At 37.0% G+C, this 13643-nt stretch overlaps 1 protein-coding gene across 3 annotated transcripts in view; it reads left to right on the top strand.

Moving 5' to 3' along the window:
- The window catches only part of NEDD1 (NEDD1 gamma-tubulin ring complex targeting factor), a 296141-nt gene that overhangs the window by 244917 nt on the left and 37581 nt on the right, over positions 1 to 13643 (top strand). Inside the window, exons 1-5 of one of the 3 annotated variants that reach the window (XM_055576687.1) lie at positions 247 to 406; positions 1647 to 1790; positions 5856 to 5950; positions 9661 to 9777; positions 11594 to 11734. In XM_055576687.1, the coding sequence (XP_055432662.1) occupies positions 388 to 406; positions 1647 to 1790; positions 5856 to 5950; positions 9661 to 9777; positions 11594 to 11734 (516 nt within the window). In that variant the 5' untranslated portion in view covers positions 247 to 387. Of the gene's footprint in view, positions 1 to 246; positions 407 to 1646; positions 1791 to 5855; positions 5951 to 9660; positions 9778 to 11593; positions 11735 to 13643 lie in introns of those variants that run through there. The other 2 variants (XM_055576697.1, XM_055576705.1) reach the window with 2 other exon arrangements.

The following is a 13643-nucleotide window of genomic DNA, read 5'->3' as shown; positions in this document are numbered from 1 at the left end:
GGCTAATGCGCCGCGCCCTTAAGTGTGCTCAGTTCTCAGAACACTGGTTGATGGGCCTTTCCCCGCTCTCCTTTGAGAGGAGCAAACAGTCATTGAGTGACTCCGCCAAACTGACTGTCACCTAACTCTGGGGCAGGTCATCTGAGCCAGGACTAAAGTGATCTTTCCGCTACATCACACCGCTCAACAGGTGTGGTCTAAGATTACAGTAAAGATATCTTTCAATGTTGTTTCCTGGGTTTACAGATGCTTTTCCAGCATTTCATTGTTGTTGAGGAGGAATCCAAAGGCATAAGTTATAACATGTTAAGCCACCAAATCCAAACACTGTGTCTACATTTCAACAGATGACTAAGGGCTGTTAGTTGAACTGTGTTGATCTGCTGAATGAAGCAGAGTGAATCATGTAAGTGACTTTTCTAGTTAACGTAATTTCAGCCTCATTATAAACACATTAAAATTTCTGTCTCTTGAGAGTTGAAAGAGCCCTGTATTTTACTATGTCTCTAAATTGTCCTCTGAAATATCCTTACAAATGTGATGTTTTGTTGATGACTTGGGAACCTGTGACATCACTTATGCTCTGCCACTCTCTTGACACTGTCCACACCAGGAAGATGTGAAGGTATATTTTTAGACCCTTCCCTTCCCTTCCCCTTTCTCCCAGGCTGTTTTTGACCTTTTTTTTTTCTTACCCATCATGCATTACTATGTGTGTTTTGTCTTCTAGACCGCCTGGGTTTGTGAAATTACTTTGTAGGAATTATGGATTCGAACCGTGTACTGTGAATAGATAATACAAGCGAAGGCATTGTGGATCAGGTGTTGGTGTAGGGACTTAGTGACATCTTCTCAGGTTGTATTTGCTAATTTTAGAGTTATTTGGAAGACCTGCAGTGGTGGGATTCTAACCTGCAGGAGTGCTAGAGTTTATCATATCTTTTTTTTTTTCAAGATGAGGCATTTACCTATCCAACAGTTATTTGTTGAATACCAACTGTGTGCCAGGAATGTTTGATGACCGGTAATTAACAAGACAAGACAAAAATTCCTGTCCTCGAGATCTTTGTTTTGGTCAAGTCAAGGGCCACAGATGTTATGAGAATAAGAATTGCAGATAGCAGGAAGGGCCATGAAAAAGTGCAACAGGAGAATGGGGTTTAGAACAATGGGTTTAGCCATGGTGGTCAGGGAAGGCCTTTCTGAGGAAGAAACATGAGCTGAGACTGGGATGATGTGAAGGAGATGACCCTGGGAAATTGGGAAAGGTCATTCCTGGCAGACGAGGTAACAGAAACACTTGGAGGTGAGAAAGAAGGCCAGTGTGTTTGGTGGCCCCGAGGAAGAAAGGAAAGTTACATCAGGCCAATTTATGAAACACTCCTAAGTGTTTTACTAAGGAGGCTACATTTCATTGTAACTGCTGTGGAGAGCCATTGGGAAGGTCAGCTAAGACTATGATCCAGTTTACATTTTAGGAAGATCCATCCAGTAACTCATCTTTGTGGTGAGCGCAGTCTCTGGGACACAAGTGAAAGTGTGGAGCCACTTGTTTTGGATAAGATGCCTCATTTTAACTCTTTTTTTTTTGTTTGTTTTAAACCTATTAATTGTTTTTAAAGCATGTTGTTTTCAACAATTTATAGGTGCAGTCATGCAGGAAAACCTCAGATTTGCTTCATCGGGAGATGATGTTAAAATATGGGATGCTTCATCTATGACACTGGTGGATAAATTCAACCCACACACCGCACCACATGTTATCAGCTCAGTGTGTTGGAGCAGCAATAGTATCCTTTTTTTAAAAAAACAAAAATAGCCACTATGTTAAACATCCAGTAGCAGTGAAACTTTTGTGTGTGATCCATAATGAGAAATATATTTGGCATAGCTGTGAAAGATAAAATGAAATAGGAATTTAATAAACAATATGTCATATGATAGGGGCTTTCCAGGTGGCTCAGTATTAAAGAATCCACCTGCCACGCAGGAAATATGGGTTCAATGCCTGGATCAGGAAGATCCATTGGAGAAGGAAATGGCAACCCACTCCAGTATTCTTGCTTGGGAAATCCCATGGACAGAGGAGCCAGGCAGGCTATAGTCCATGGGTTGCAAAGATTCAGACATGACTTAGCGACTAAACAATGACATATCATGTGATTGAAAACTGATATTCTCCATTGATTTCATTAAAAAAATTTATTTGCAACCCACTACATTTAAAAGCACTGCTATTAAAAATATATATTAGCTACTAGATGCAGACCATAGAGTTTTGTGTCAACAGTTCATTATTGAATTAAATGGAATAAGGTAGGTAATGGTGGAAATAATCCTGAAAGTTCTGGAATGATGTTTTGCATCTGCTGCTAAGTCACCTCAGTCATGTCTGACTCTGTGTGACCCCATAGACGGCAGCCCACCAGGCTGCCCCATCCCTGGGATTCTCCAGGCAAGAACACTGGAGTGGGTTGCCATTTTCTTCTCCAATGCATGAAAGTGAAAAGTGAAAGTAAAGTCGCTCAGTCGTGTCCGACTCTTAGCGGCCCCATGGACTGCAGCCTACCAGGCTCCTCCGTCCATGGGATTTTCCAGGCAAGAGTACTGGAGTGGGGTGCCATTGCCTTCTCCATTTGCGTATTTGTGGATCTAGTTGGGAAATTCAAGACAGAACTTGAAGACAAAAGCAAAAGTTGAGGGAGGAGATAAAAATTGTAGAACATTTCCATGTGACTGAGGTATTTCCTGTATTTCTCTTCCATTGTATCTGTGTTGAAAATAGTCTTGTTTCCCAAAAAGATAAATTATCTTGATTGAATTTTCCTAAGGTTTTTATGTTTCTGATTCCTACCCTTCCTGTCTTAGTAAATTTCTGTGTACTAGGTCGCTTCAATTTTGTCCAACTCTTTGCGACCCTATGGAGTGTAGCCCACCAGGTTGCTCTGTCCATGGGATTCTTCAGGCAAGAATACTGGTGTGGGTTGCTATGCCCTCCTCCAAGGAATCTTCCCAACCATGGGATTGAACCCACATCTCTTAGGTCTCCGGCATTGGCAGGCAGTTTCTTTACCACTAGCGCCACTTGGGAAGCCCAAGTTTATTTGGCTTCTTTGAGTCTTAGTTGAGTCATGTGTGATCTTTTATTGCGGTGTGCAGGCTCTCTGCAGGCTCTTTATTTGTAGCGCTCCCCAGTGGCATGTTGGATCTTAGTTCCCTGACCAGGAATCAAACCCATGTCCCTTCCACTGCAAGGCAGACCCTTAACCACTGGACTACCAGGGAAGTTCCTGGTGGATCAAATGAACTCATAAATAGGGATTTCTCAATATTTCACTACTAACATTTTGGGCCAGATAATGTTTTGTCATGGAGGCTGCCCTGTGCGTTGTAGGATGGTTAGAAGCCTTCTTGACCACTACCAGTGAGACACCAGTAGCCCCAGTGCTGACAGCTGTGGAGCATCTTCAGAATCGCCACATAGCAATTCTGTGAGGGGCCAGAGTCATCCTCAGTTGAGAACCATTGCTGGAAACAAAGTACTGTTACCACCTTTTGTATGAAAATGTTCTGTATTCTTGGTATGGTAGAGATAATCATTCTTTTGTGGAACTCATACAGTGTTTCTTAAACAACAGATTAAGCTTGAACATGTGTCTGATCTTATCAGTATCAAAGTAGTAATATTCGGCTTCTTGATGAAAGTAAAAATATCAAAGCTTTAAAATATGAATGATTCATGAACAAAAACATTAGAAAGTTTTCATGCCCAGTCTAATTATTCTTGTAAATATATATAACAAAAATGACAAGTTTTCTTATTGAATTAAACTTTCCTCTTATCATTCCTTGATTTTGTATTAAAGTAGCAAAGTAAGTTACTTTGGCTCCCTGTTAATCAAACTCATGTGAGGGGACTGTGTTTTTGAAGCCCTCTGCAGATCTATAATGGGGGGAAATGTTTAAAGAGAGTGACAAATATGTGATGTTGCTTCTATTATTAGATTTTTATTATGTTTAGAGCTTAATTTTCCATTACTTACTGCATAAAAGTACCAATTCTTAGTGATTATTTTTTATTCCAAGGAGTTTTATCAGGAGTTGGCGTTTACTGATAAACCACTTAAAGGTCTAGCAACAAAATTGATGTGACTATGACAATGTGATGGTGTCCTTTGGGTTTTGGAAACTGGTTTTATTTCTGTAGTTTTCTTGTATAAGTACATGTGCACTGGAAACCTTTGTATAGTTTTATTCCTATTGAGGCTTTGATGCCTTCCATAGAGGTTAGTTACTGAAGACCAAGGGATTCCCAGACTCAGATATTTGGGGACCCCTTAGCATGGATTCCAAGGACAGAGTTAATGGTGAGGTGCCATGAAGATCCGGAGAAGGCGATGGCACCCCACTCCAGTACTCTTGCCTGGAAAATCCCATGGACGGAGGAGCCTGGTAGGCTGCAGTCCATGGGGTCGCTAAGAGTCGGACACGACTGAGTGACTTCACTTTCACTTTTCACTTTCATGCATTGGAGAAGAAAATGGCAACCCACTCCAGTGTTCTTGCCTGGAGAATCCCAGGGACGGGGGAGCCTGGTGGGCTGCTGTCTACGGGGTCGCACAGAGTCGGACACGACTGAAGCGACTTAGCAGCAGCAGCAACAGCAGCCATGAAGATCAGTTTTCTTTTTTTTTTTTTAAATCACTTTATTATTTTTTTGGCCCTCCAGGTAACACTCCTCACTTTCTTAAGACTTCTAAGACTATATGAGAAATAAATGGAGTAACTTGAGTATACTTTTGTAGTATCTTCTTTCAGTCCTTTCTTTAATATATTCTATAAAGAAGAGTAATAGTAAACATAGGAAGAAGCCAAGGAAAGGGAAAATGATTTGTTTTTCTCAATGCTGTAAAATCTAGATAGGTGGAAGTGATTTTGTTTGAATAATATGTCATGATAAAATTACAGTCCATGGTCTGTAAATGTTCTACAAATCACTTAAAGTAATGCAGTTTGGACTTTGCATGTTAAAAGTGTATGTTTAAACTTCTGATATTTTGTTTTGACTCTCAAAATCAGGCTCTTGTTCTTGGTTGTATTATTGTGTTTAGTCATGTAAGTTTTAAAATACTTACATTATTTTGTGTTTACTGATTATTTCACTTATTTATGTGAAATAAGGTAAATTTAATTTTAAATTATTAAATCAAATTTTAAATAATTCTTATTTTAATAATTTAAAATTGTATTTTAAATAATTTAAATTTAATTGAGCCAAAATAAAGTTAAAGTAAAACTCATAGTTGCTGTGTAATCGCACTTACTTATATTTGCTACATAGAAATTATCTATCACAAGCATTCCAGTCCATTCCATTCCAGGAAATACCAGGCTTTATTTTTTAGTGGAAAAATAGGAGACTAATATGGACATTTGCTTCCTAGCTTAAACTGGTATCAAGCACTGCATTACTAAATAATTATCTTAAACCATATTTGTATAAGAAAAGGCTGATTGGTATTTGCTTGATGTTGCTTTTATCATGCTCTCATTCTTGAAGGATAAAATTAGACCTTCTGGCCTACTCTTTGAGAATGGGGTAGTATTTCACAAGGGTTAAATAGCTTTCAAGTGATAGCAAAGTCAAAAAGGATAGTTCTTCCCTGCAGTAGTAAAGAGAATTAGTCTTAGTAATTAGTAATCTGAGCCAGTTTTGAAAGCTAATGTATCAACTATGTTCAGTGTTTGTCTTCTTAGTTTAGTGTGCTTGCTTTTATCATCACATTTCTTTATGATGGTAGTCCAGTGCTAGAGCTGCCCTTGGATTGTTTGATGTCCCATAACTCTTGATTTAGATAACTTTCTAGTGACAGCATCTTCCAGTGGTGACAAAATAGTTGTTTCAAGTTGCAAATGTAAACCTGTCCCGCTTTTAGAGCTTGGTGAAGGGGTAAGTGATTTTTTTTTAAACTTTTAAAAATCTTAGTCCTGCTTGCGTGGTAATTGCTTATTTATTATGGTGGTAACAACTAAATATAAAGGAGTTTAAAAGCATTATTCTTAACCTGAGCTTAAAATAATACAGTTAACACTTGAAGGTGAGATAAGTGTGCTTACTGATACATCTTTAGGTAAAATAATATTGGATCCTAGGGGAGCAATCAAGGACTTAGATTTCGTCACCTAGGTGGCATCTCCATTTTCCCTCTGTTGGAGGTTTCCTGGTATTGCTATGGCTTTTTAGGACTATGTTCCACCAAGGTTCCTAGGTTGATCTGACCAAAAGGGTCCTAATGATGTAGCCCTTCCCTTACTAACAATGGGCTCAGCACCATCAGCTAAAGACCCTTATCTGATGGTGACCTTCTGCTTTAGCTTCAGTCCAGTGGGTGCTACCTGAGCCTCTCCAAGCCCTCCTGTAACAGAACAGGCTTTGTCAACATGAGCTTTGGTCCCAGAGCATTTAAACGTATTTCTCACTATATGTTCTTACCCTTTTGTTTCATAAGTTTATCCCTCTGATTCAGGATAATACTGGCTTTTTCATTTCTAATCACATACTTCTTGAAATTTGTTTCCATTTTAAATAAGATCTAAATAAAAAGGAATATATAGTTGGTGGTTCTTTTTTTAAATTTCAAAGTTTTATGGTGGACTCTAAGCCATAATGAGTTGTCATGATTTTATACACTGGAGTAGATAAGGTGGCCTAATTAGTAATTGTTCTACTCCAGTTGCTTTGGAGTGGAACACAGCAGGACCACACAATATAAGTTCATCTAACATATTAATAAAAATGACTTAGAATTTCTAGCAGTCCTTTTATTTCTAGCAGTCCTTTCCTAAAGGTGTCTGGTAGGATTGACCTCAGCATCAGTTCCAGCCCACAGGTGGTGGAGACTGGGACAGATAGAATGTGTGTTGAGGGTAGGAATGGCACTTGCCTTTCAGCCTCAGTAAGTGGAGTTGAGGCATGTGGGATCTAGTTCCCGGACCAGGGATTGAATCTGCATCCCCAGAGTGCCACTGGGCGGTAGAGGTAGACTGTACTCTTCAAGAGCAGGCAGAACATCGTAGTCATTTTTGGATCTTCAGATCATGTCCAAGTTGATCAGCTAACATTTGTTGAATTAAATATCAACATCAAAACAGTCTTGATTTGGGGACTGCCCTGGTAGTCCAGTGGTTAAGAATCCTTCCAGGGCAAGGGATGCAGGTTCGATCCTTGGTCCAGGAACTAGGTCTCACATGCCTTAACAAAAGACCCTGCATGCTGCAACTAAGACCTGACACAGCCAAAACAAATAAAAAGCCAAAAAACAAAAACGATTTTGATCTCCACTTCTGCCACTGTTTAAGGTGGAACTTTATTTAAAGTCCATATTAATTTTCTTTGATTTTGTATTTTACCTCTCTAAAGTAGACAGATTGGTCTTGACAGTATGATAATGGATATGATAACCTAGAAATTTGACCTGATATTATCTTCAGATTTTAAAATTCTACCCATTGCTTTTGTCTTAGGATACAGGATTCCTGTAATAACCAATTTCCATTAATTATTTAAGTTCATTACCTACATTAATAATACATTAACATAAAAAATCCTCTCATTAGGGTAAGCAGCTAAAAATATAGGTTTTGTTCTGAGCCCTTATGAATAATTTCAGTTGTTTTTGATGATTAGAATTTTAATATATTGATCTTTGATGGATGCCATTCTTATCTATTTTATTTAAAGGTAAACTCCTGATCTGCAGTAATAACCAGATTCTAAATTTTATTAGTCTATTTAGACCAAAGTCAATTCCTCGAATGATGTCTGCAAGAGAATTATAGTGACCATACTGAAATATTGATGTAATGTGCCCCTGATATTTTTGTGTGTTAATAATTTTGACTTGGTTAGAATTTCAAAGCTGGAAGAAACCTTGGGGGAGAGAGAGGAGGCCATCTGCACCCTTTTAAGAATCTGGTGCTCTCTTGAGCAGAGGATGTTTTTGAAATGCATGGACTATCAAGAACAGTAGATCAGGTCCTCATCTCTCATTTCTCAAAGGTAGAAATGTAGGCTTAGAAAGATGAGATTACTTGCCTAGAGCTAGGTAATTTGCCTTCAGTCACAAAATGTACTCTTTGGAATTAATTTCTACCCCCCCCCCACCCTTTGTGTTCAGCTGGAATGGGAATAATTAATGTAACTATATAGTGTATCTGAAAGTTAATAGGAAAAAAACAACAACCATGCAACATTGTAGCATAGTTACTGATGATACCACCAGATAGATGACATGCATACATACTCATTGTGAGAAAACTTGGTTACCACTGTATTTTTAGCTATTTGTTCTATAAATATTTATTGAACATGGATATGGTCTTTGCTCTAAGGAAACTTAACATTCTGGAGAGAGACACAGAATAAACGAGTAAACAGTACCCAGTGATAGTGGTAAGTTGTTATGCAGAGAGCTGAAGTACGTTATTGAGTTAGCAGGTGGTTAGTTAGCAGTTAGTTAGGTGGGGAAGGGGTCTTCTGAAGTTGTGGTATTTAAGTTGATATCTACTGATCAGGTGAAGTCATTCAAGCCAAGGTTCAGGGGAATTGACTTTCCAGGCAAGAATAGGTGTATAGAAGTCTGGAGGCAAACATAGTGTCATTACATTTAAGGAATGGAAGATGGTCCTTGTGCCTAGAGAATCAGTGGGTGGGGAGGAAACTGGTGAGAGACCAGTTAAGGAAGGGCTAGATGAATAGGGCATTGAAAGCCAGCTTGATGATGAGTTTGGAATTTAGGTGTGATTAGAAGCCACTGAGGATTTCAAGACACACATGATTTGATATACATTTCATAAAGGTCACTCTATGTATAGAACATGGAATGTAGGGAAGCAAGAGTGGAAGGCAGACAACCAGTTAGGAGGCTGCTGTTGTGCTTTGGCAAGTTTTGGATGAGGGTGCTTGCAGTGACGGTCGATAAAGGGGGGCACCCTGTGGGGTATATTTTACGGTTGGAGTTTAGAGAACTTGCTGATAGACTGAGTGGAGGGAGAACAAGGAAACAAGGTTCCTTCTGAACTTCTGTCTTGAGTAGTTGGATGAATGGGACCTTACAGTAAGGGGAAGAGTGTAGAGTTAGTTTCTGATGACAGGATGTTTGAGACTTGGTCAATTTGGGGGAGATGCACTGTGCCTTGGGATTAGTATCTTGTCCTCTTTATAAAACTTCCCCCTCTGTAAATTGAAGGGTTTTAACTAGGCATTCTTCAAAGTCTCCTCTACCTTTAGAATTTTCTGAGCTGTGGGTTGATTTTGATTTGAGATATTCTGTGGAATATAAGAGCAGGTTTTGTTAAAGGGAAATATGCAGGGCAAGTAAGCCCTAAAGGGACTCCAAGACTTGCTGGTTTCCTAAGCTTCCTCTGTCACCACCTTTATGTGAGAAGAACATGAATCTGGTTGATTTCCTTAAAGCCATTTTGAACACTTTGCAGACTGTTGAATTCTTGTGAAAGATGATGAGAGCTGAATCTTTAGTACAAGAATTGACATGTCTATAGCATTTCACTCAAATGTTTTTCATGTGCTTACTAAGTGTTGGATGAGAATTGATAGTCAGCTCTGGTCTCTATTAACATGACTTTTTTTTTTTTAAATAGCAAAAGCAGACATGTGTCAGTTTAAATTCAACATCTATGTATTTGGTAAGCGGAGGCCTAAATAATACTGTTAATATTTGGGATTTAAAATCAAAAAGAGTTCATCGATCTCTTAAGGTAAGCAACTTTTAAAAAAAAAATCTTTACAGAAATGTGTTTATTAGTAATTACCAAAATTTAATTTTGAGCTTTTATGATAACAATAAGCAGCTTCAGAATGAAGTGAGATTTGTTAGGGAATATAAAGATGTGTAGCCAAAAGCTTACTTTTTTGAGTTTATTTTTCCTTCCATGTATGTTACTATGTTACTGTGTTGCTGGGGTTAAAACTTTTTCCTTATTTTTTCACTTTGTTCTGCTCTTGAGTGGACCACTTCCTTCATTTTTAAAAAAATATGGTTTATTGTCATTAAAGGTTTTTTTAAGGCTCTTTGAAAAAGGGAGAGTGATTTTGGGATGATAGTCTTCAATCTGGTAATCAGTTTGGAGATACTGCTTCTTAGTTCTCTGCTGCTATTTGTGTTATTTTTGTGTGTATTTTCATCTTGGTAATAAAATGTTTCTGAAATAATTTACTATTTATAATTAGTGTTTCTTTAAATAGCTTTTGCAGTTTCAGAAAATGAAAAGAATCATTGTGAAAGCCTCTGGTTGTGATTGCTTTTTTGAACTTCTATTGTTTTGGTATTTGGAAGTTCATCTTTAAAATTGTTTTCAATTTTTGTCTTTCAAAAAAGTTTTAACATGTGAAATTTTAAACATTTTATATATATACACACATACCTACACAGAAAAAGAATTTCCTAAAATATAAAGCCATCTCCTGGCATGCTTCAGGGACCATTTGAGAAAGTTGTAAAATAAGTGGAATATTGTTATTACATTAATTATTAGATACAAAGATTGGTTTGTTTCTGTTATTAAGATGTGGCATCAAATTGTTAAAAACTATGCTGACCACTGTGCTCTTAGGCTGCTGCCCTTAATTTAGTCTTGGAAAACATAATCCTTGTGAACTCAGTTTGTTCTAAACTAAACGGTTTTATTTCCTCCAAGTGGATTCCCTTGTGGATCAGGGAGACAGTGATAGTATAATGGGAGGAAAATAAGCTTGAATCCGAGCTTTGCCACTGGCAGTTCTGTGAGCTTGCAGTTTGTTAACCTTAGTTAACTCATCTGTAAAATAGGAAAAATGACTTTGCCTCCCATGCTTTTTCTAAAGATTAATAATAATTAAAACTCCAGCCTAAGTTGGTACTCAACAGACGGAAGCAGCATCTATCAAGTCTCAAACATGCTTTCTCAATTCGGCTTTGGGGCTTTTTTTTTTCCACTCTCTTCCATTTTGCAGTGTTAGGTTTCATTCTCCTTCCCCTAACTTACCTCTTAATCGCTTTGTTTAAGGTTGAACTCAGGCTTCCTGTCTTCTGTAAAGCTTCCTTTGCAAACTCAGCACATAGTGAAGCCTCTTTCGCTTTCCTCTGACGCTTTGACTCTGCCCCTCCTTTAGGATTCATTCTGCCATTTGCATGTTTACTTAAACGTCCTGTCTTCCCAGTTGAACAGTAATATTCTCAAGGGCAGGGACTCTCATAATAGTCAACTTGCAATAAAGGTTACTTGTTAGTGGAAGTGAATTCTTTAATGTAGGCATAATGCCATTTAGAAAATTACCTTTCCTTTTTGTCTCTTGTTTCATAGTGCCTGATCATTGTTATGGTTATGAAAAATAAGTTTGTTCCTTGAAGACTTGGTGCTGATCAGATAGTTTACTACTCATTTGTGTACTTTTTTTTTTTTTTTTTAGATTATTTTGAGGAAAATGTTAAGCAAATATTAGATTGACAAATATATAATATTTACAAAAAAACATGAAAAATATGCTGTTTGAAAGTTGTGTGGCACTCTATTTACTGTCATTTCTTTCATTCAGGATCATAAAGATGAAGTAACTTGTGTAACATATAATTGGAATGATTGCTACATTGCTTCTGGATCTCTCAGTGGTGAAATTATTTTGCACAGTGTAACCACTAATTTATCTAGTACTCCTTTTGGTCACGGTAATAACCAGGTACAGTATGGGTTTATTCAAAATAAAGTTGATAAGAGATTTTTAATTATCTTACATAAGGCAATGAATTTCAGTTTTTAAAATTAAGTATTTAAAATTTGCATTTAGCATGCTTGAAAAACTTACAGGTAGCTATTTTTTAATGGTAGTATTTTAAAACTAGTATATATTAGATGATGAAGCTTATATGAGTTTAGTTATTCTTTGAATGGTCACATGTTCCTAGAACTTAACTGCAGATAAAAAACATAAATAATTATTAATAGATTAAGCCTAAAACATGGATATTAATCTATGACATTACAATTATAGAAGTATCGCATAACTTAAACTATGTCAGCTTCAAGACAGATACTTAATGTTCATAAATACTCTGATGGACATGGAGTATTTGTTTTTAGGCACAGGGCAAATAGAGGCTTTTCTTTTTTGTTTGTTTCAAGTCTGTGATAGTTACAGTACCAAGGCATATTTACGTATTTCAGGTTAATACAGGAGTATTTAAGGAAATACTTTATATTTTATAAAGGAAATACTTTATAAACGCTTTTATAAAGCAAAATTAGTCAGTTACTGAATTTTTCTTTATAAAAAATTAGTCTATAAAATTCTTAAAAGAATAAATTTAGTTTCTTAAGAAATCTAGTTCTTGACTAACTTTCCATGAAATTATCCACAGGAATTTCCCATAAGGTGCAAGTTCTTTTACTCTTACTTTGTATTGTAATCACTTTGGCCGTAAGTATTTTTAGGTAAAATATGGGAGTGCTCCAGTTTTGAAAAGCCTTAAAATCATTCTTTGAACAGTTTATGTTTAGTGCTCAAGGAAAATTTAACGAGTATTAAAAATATACAGAAAAAAGTCTTTTCTCAGATTTCATGTATATTGAGGTAATAGAGATATGAATGATTAGGTTTATGAGAAAGGGAGAGATTGTTGAGAAACAATCTTATGGTCATTTAGAACAGAGAAAAAACTATCTGATTGGGAATAACAGAAAATTGGAGAAGGGACAGTTTGAGCTGGGTCTCAGGCTCGGTCTAAAGGTTTGGTTTGGTTTTACTCCTGTGTAATTTGGTTCTGCCTTGTGCTGGGTTTAGCTCTTTGCGTGTCCTCAGAGTAGTTGGAACTGTGTCTTGTTTTCTTGTCCTCAGCTGTTGTCTAACTTTGTGCTTACATGGGAAAGATCGCCAATAAATATGTGAGTGGATGAGCACATTCAAAGCTAAAGATTTTAATACATTAATACAGAACTTTGGGAGAGGAGTATTTTATTTGGAGGAAATCATACAAACAAAAATAAAGAGAAAGGAAAGTGTATGGGTTTTATATAGGGCTAATGTGAGAAAAAGAAAAGTAGGAGCTAATGTTGATGGGACTTTGAATGCCAGACCGAAGGCTTGGCTTTTATTTTGGAAGACAGGAAACTAGTCAGAATATTTTGATTAGTTGAATGTCAGAACCATAGAATCCTTGAACTGAAAAAAGCCTTTAGAGGTAATCTCATTTTCTGCATTTTATGGATGAGGATAAGTGATTTACCACAGAGAATGATTAATATGGCCATAAAGATAGGAAGTAATATTTTGTTTTTGTAATTTTTTGGTTATTTTTATTATAACTGAGACATAAAACCTAAGCCCATAGATATTGGAACTATTGGAAAAAAAAAAATCTAGTGTTCAAATAGATGACTTGCTTTTTAAAGAAACAGAGTAGTCTTCTCCTTCCTCTTCTACTTCTTTCATCTTCTTCCTCCTCTCCTTCCTCTTTTGTTTCTTCTTTTCCTTCCCTTCCCGCTTCCCTTCTTCCTCTTCTCCCTCTCCCAACTTCCCTTCTCCTCTTCTTCCTTTTTTCTCCTCTTTCTCTTCCTCTTCTTTGGAAGAAGCATGATATATTAGAAGCATG

Source organism: Bubalus kerabau, chromosome 1, assembly GCF_029407905.1.
Source record: "Bubalus kerabau isolate K-KA32 ecotype Philippines breed swamp buffalo chromosome 1, PCC_UOA_SB_1v2, whole genome shotgun sequence".
In the NCBI taxonomy this organism is placed as follows: Eukaryota; Metazoa; Chordata; class Mammalia; order Artiodactyla; family Bovidae; genus Bubalus; species Bubalus kerabau.
The sequence above is the reverse complement of the archived record's forward strand: the minus strand, read 5'-3'. Positions and strand labels throughout refer to the sequence as shown.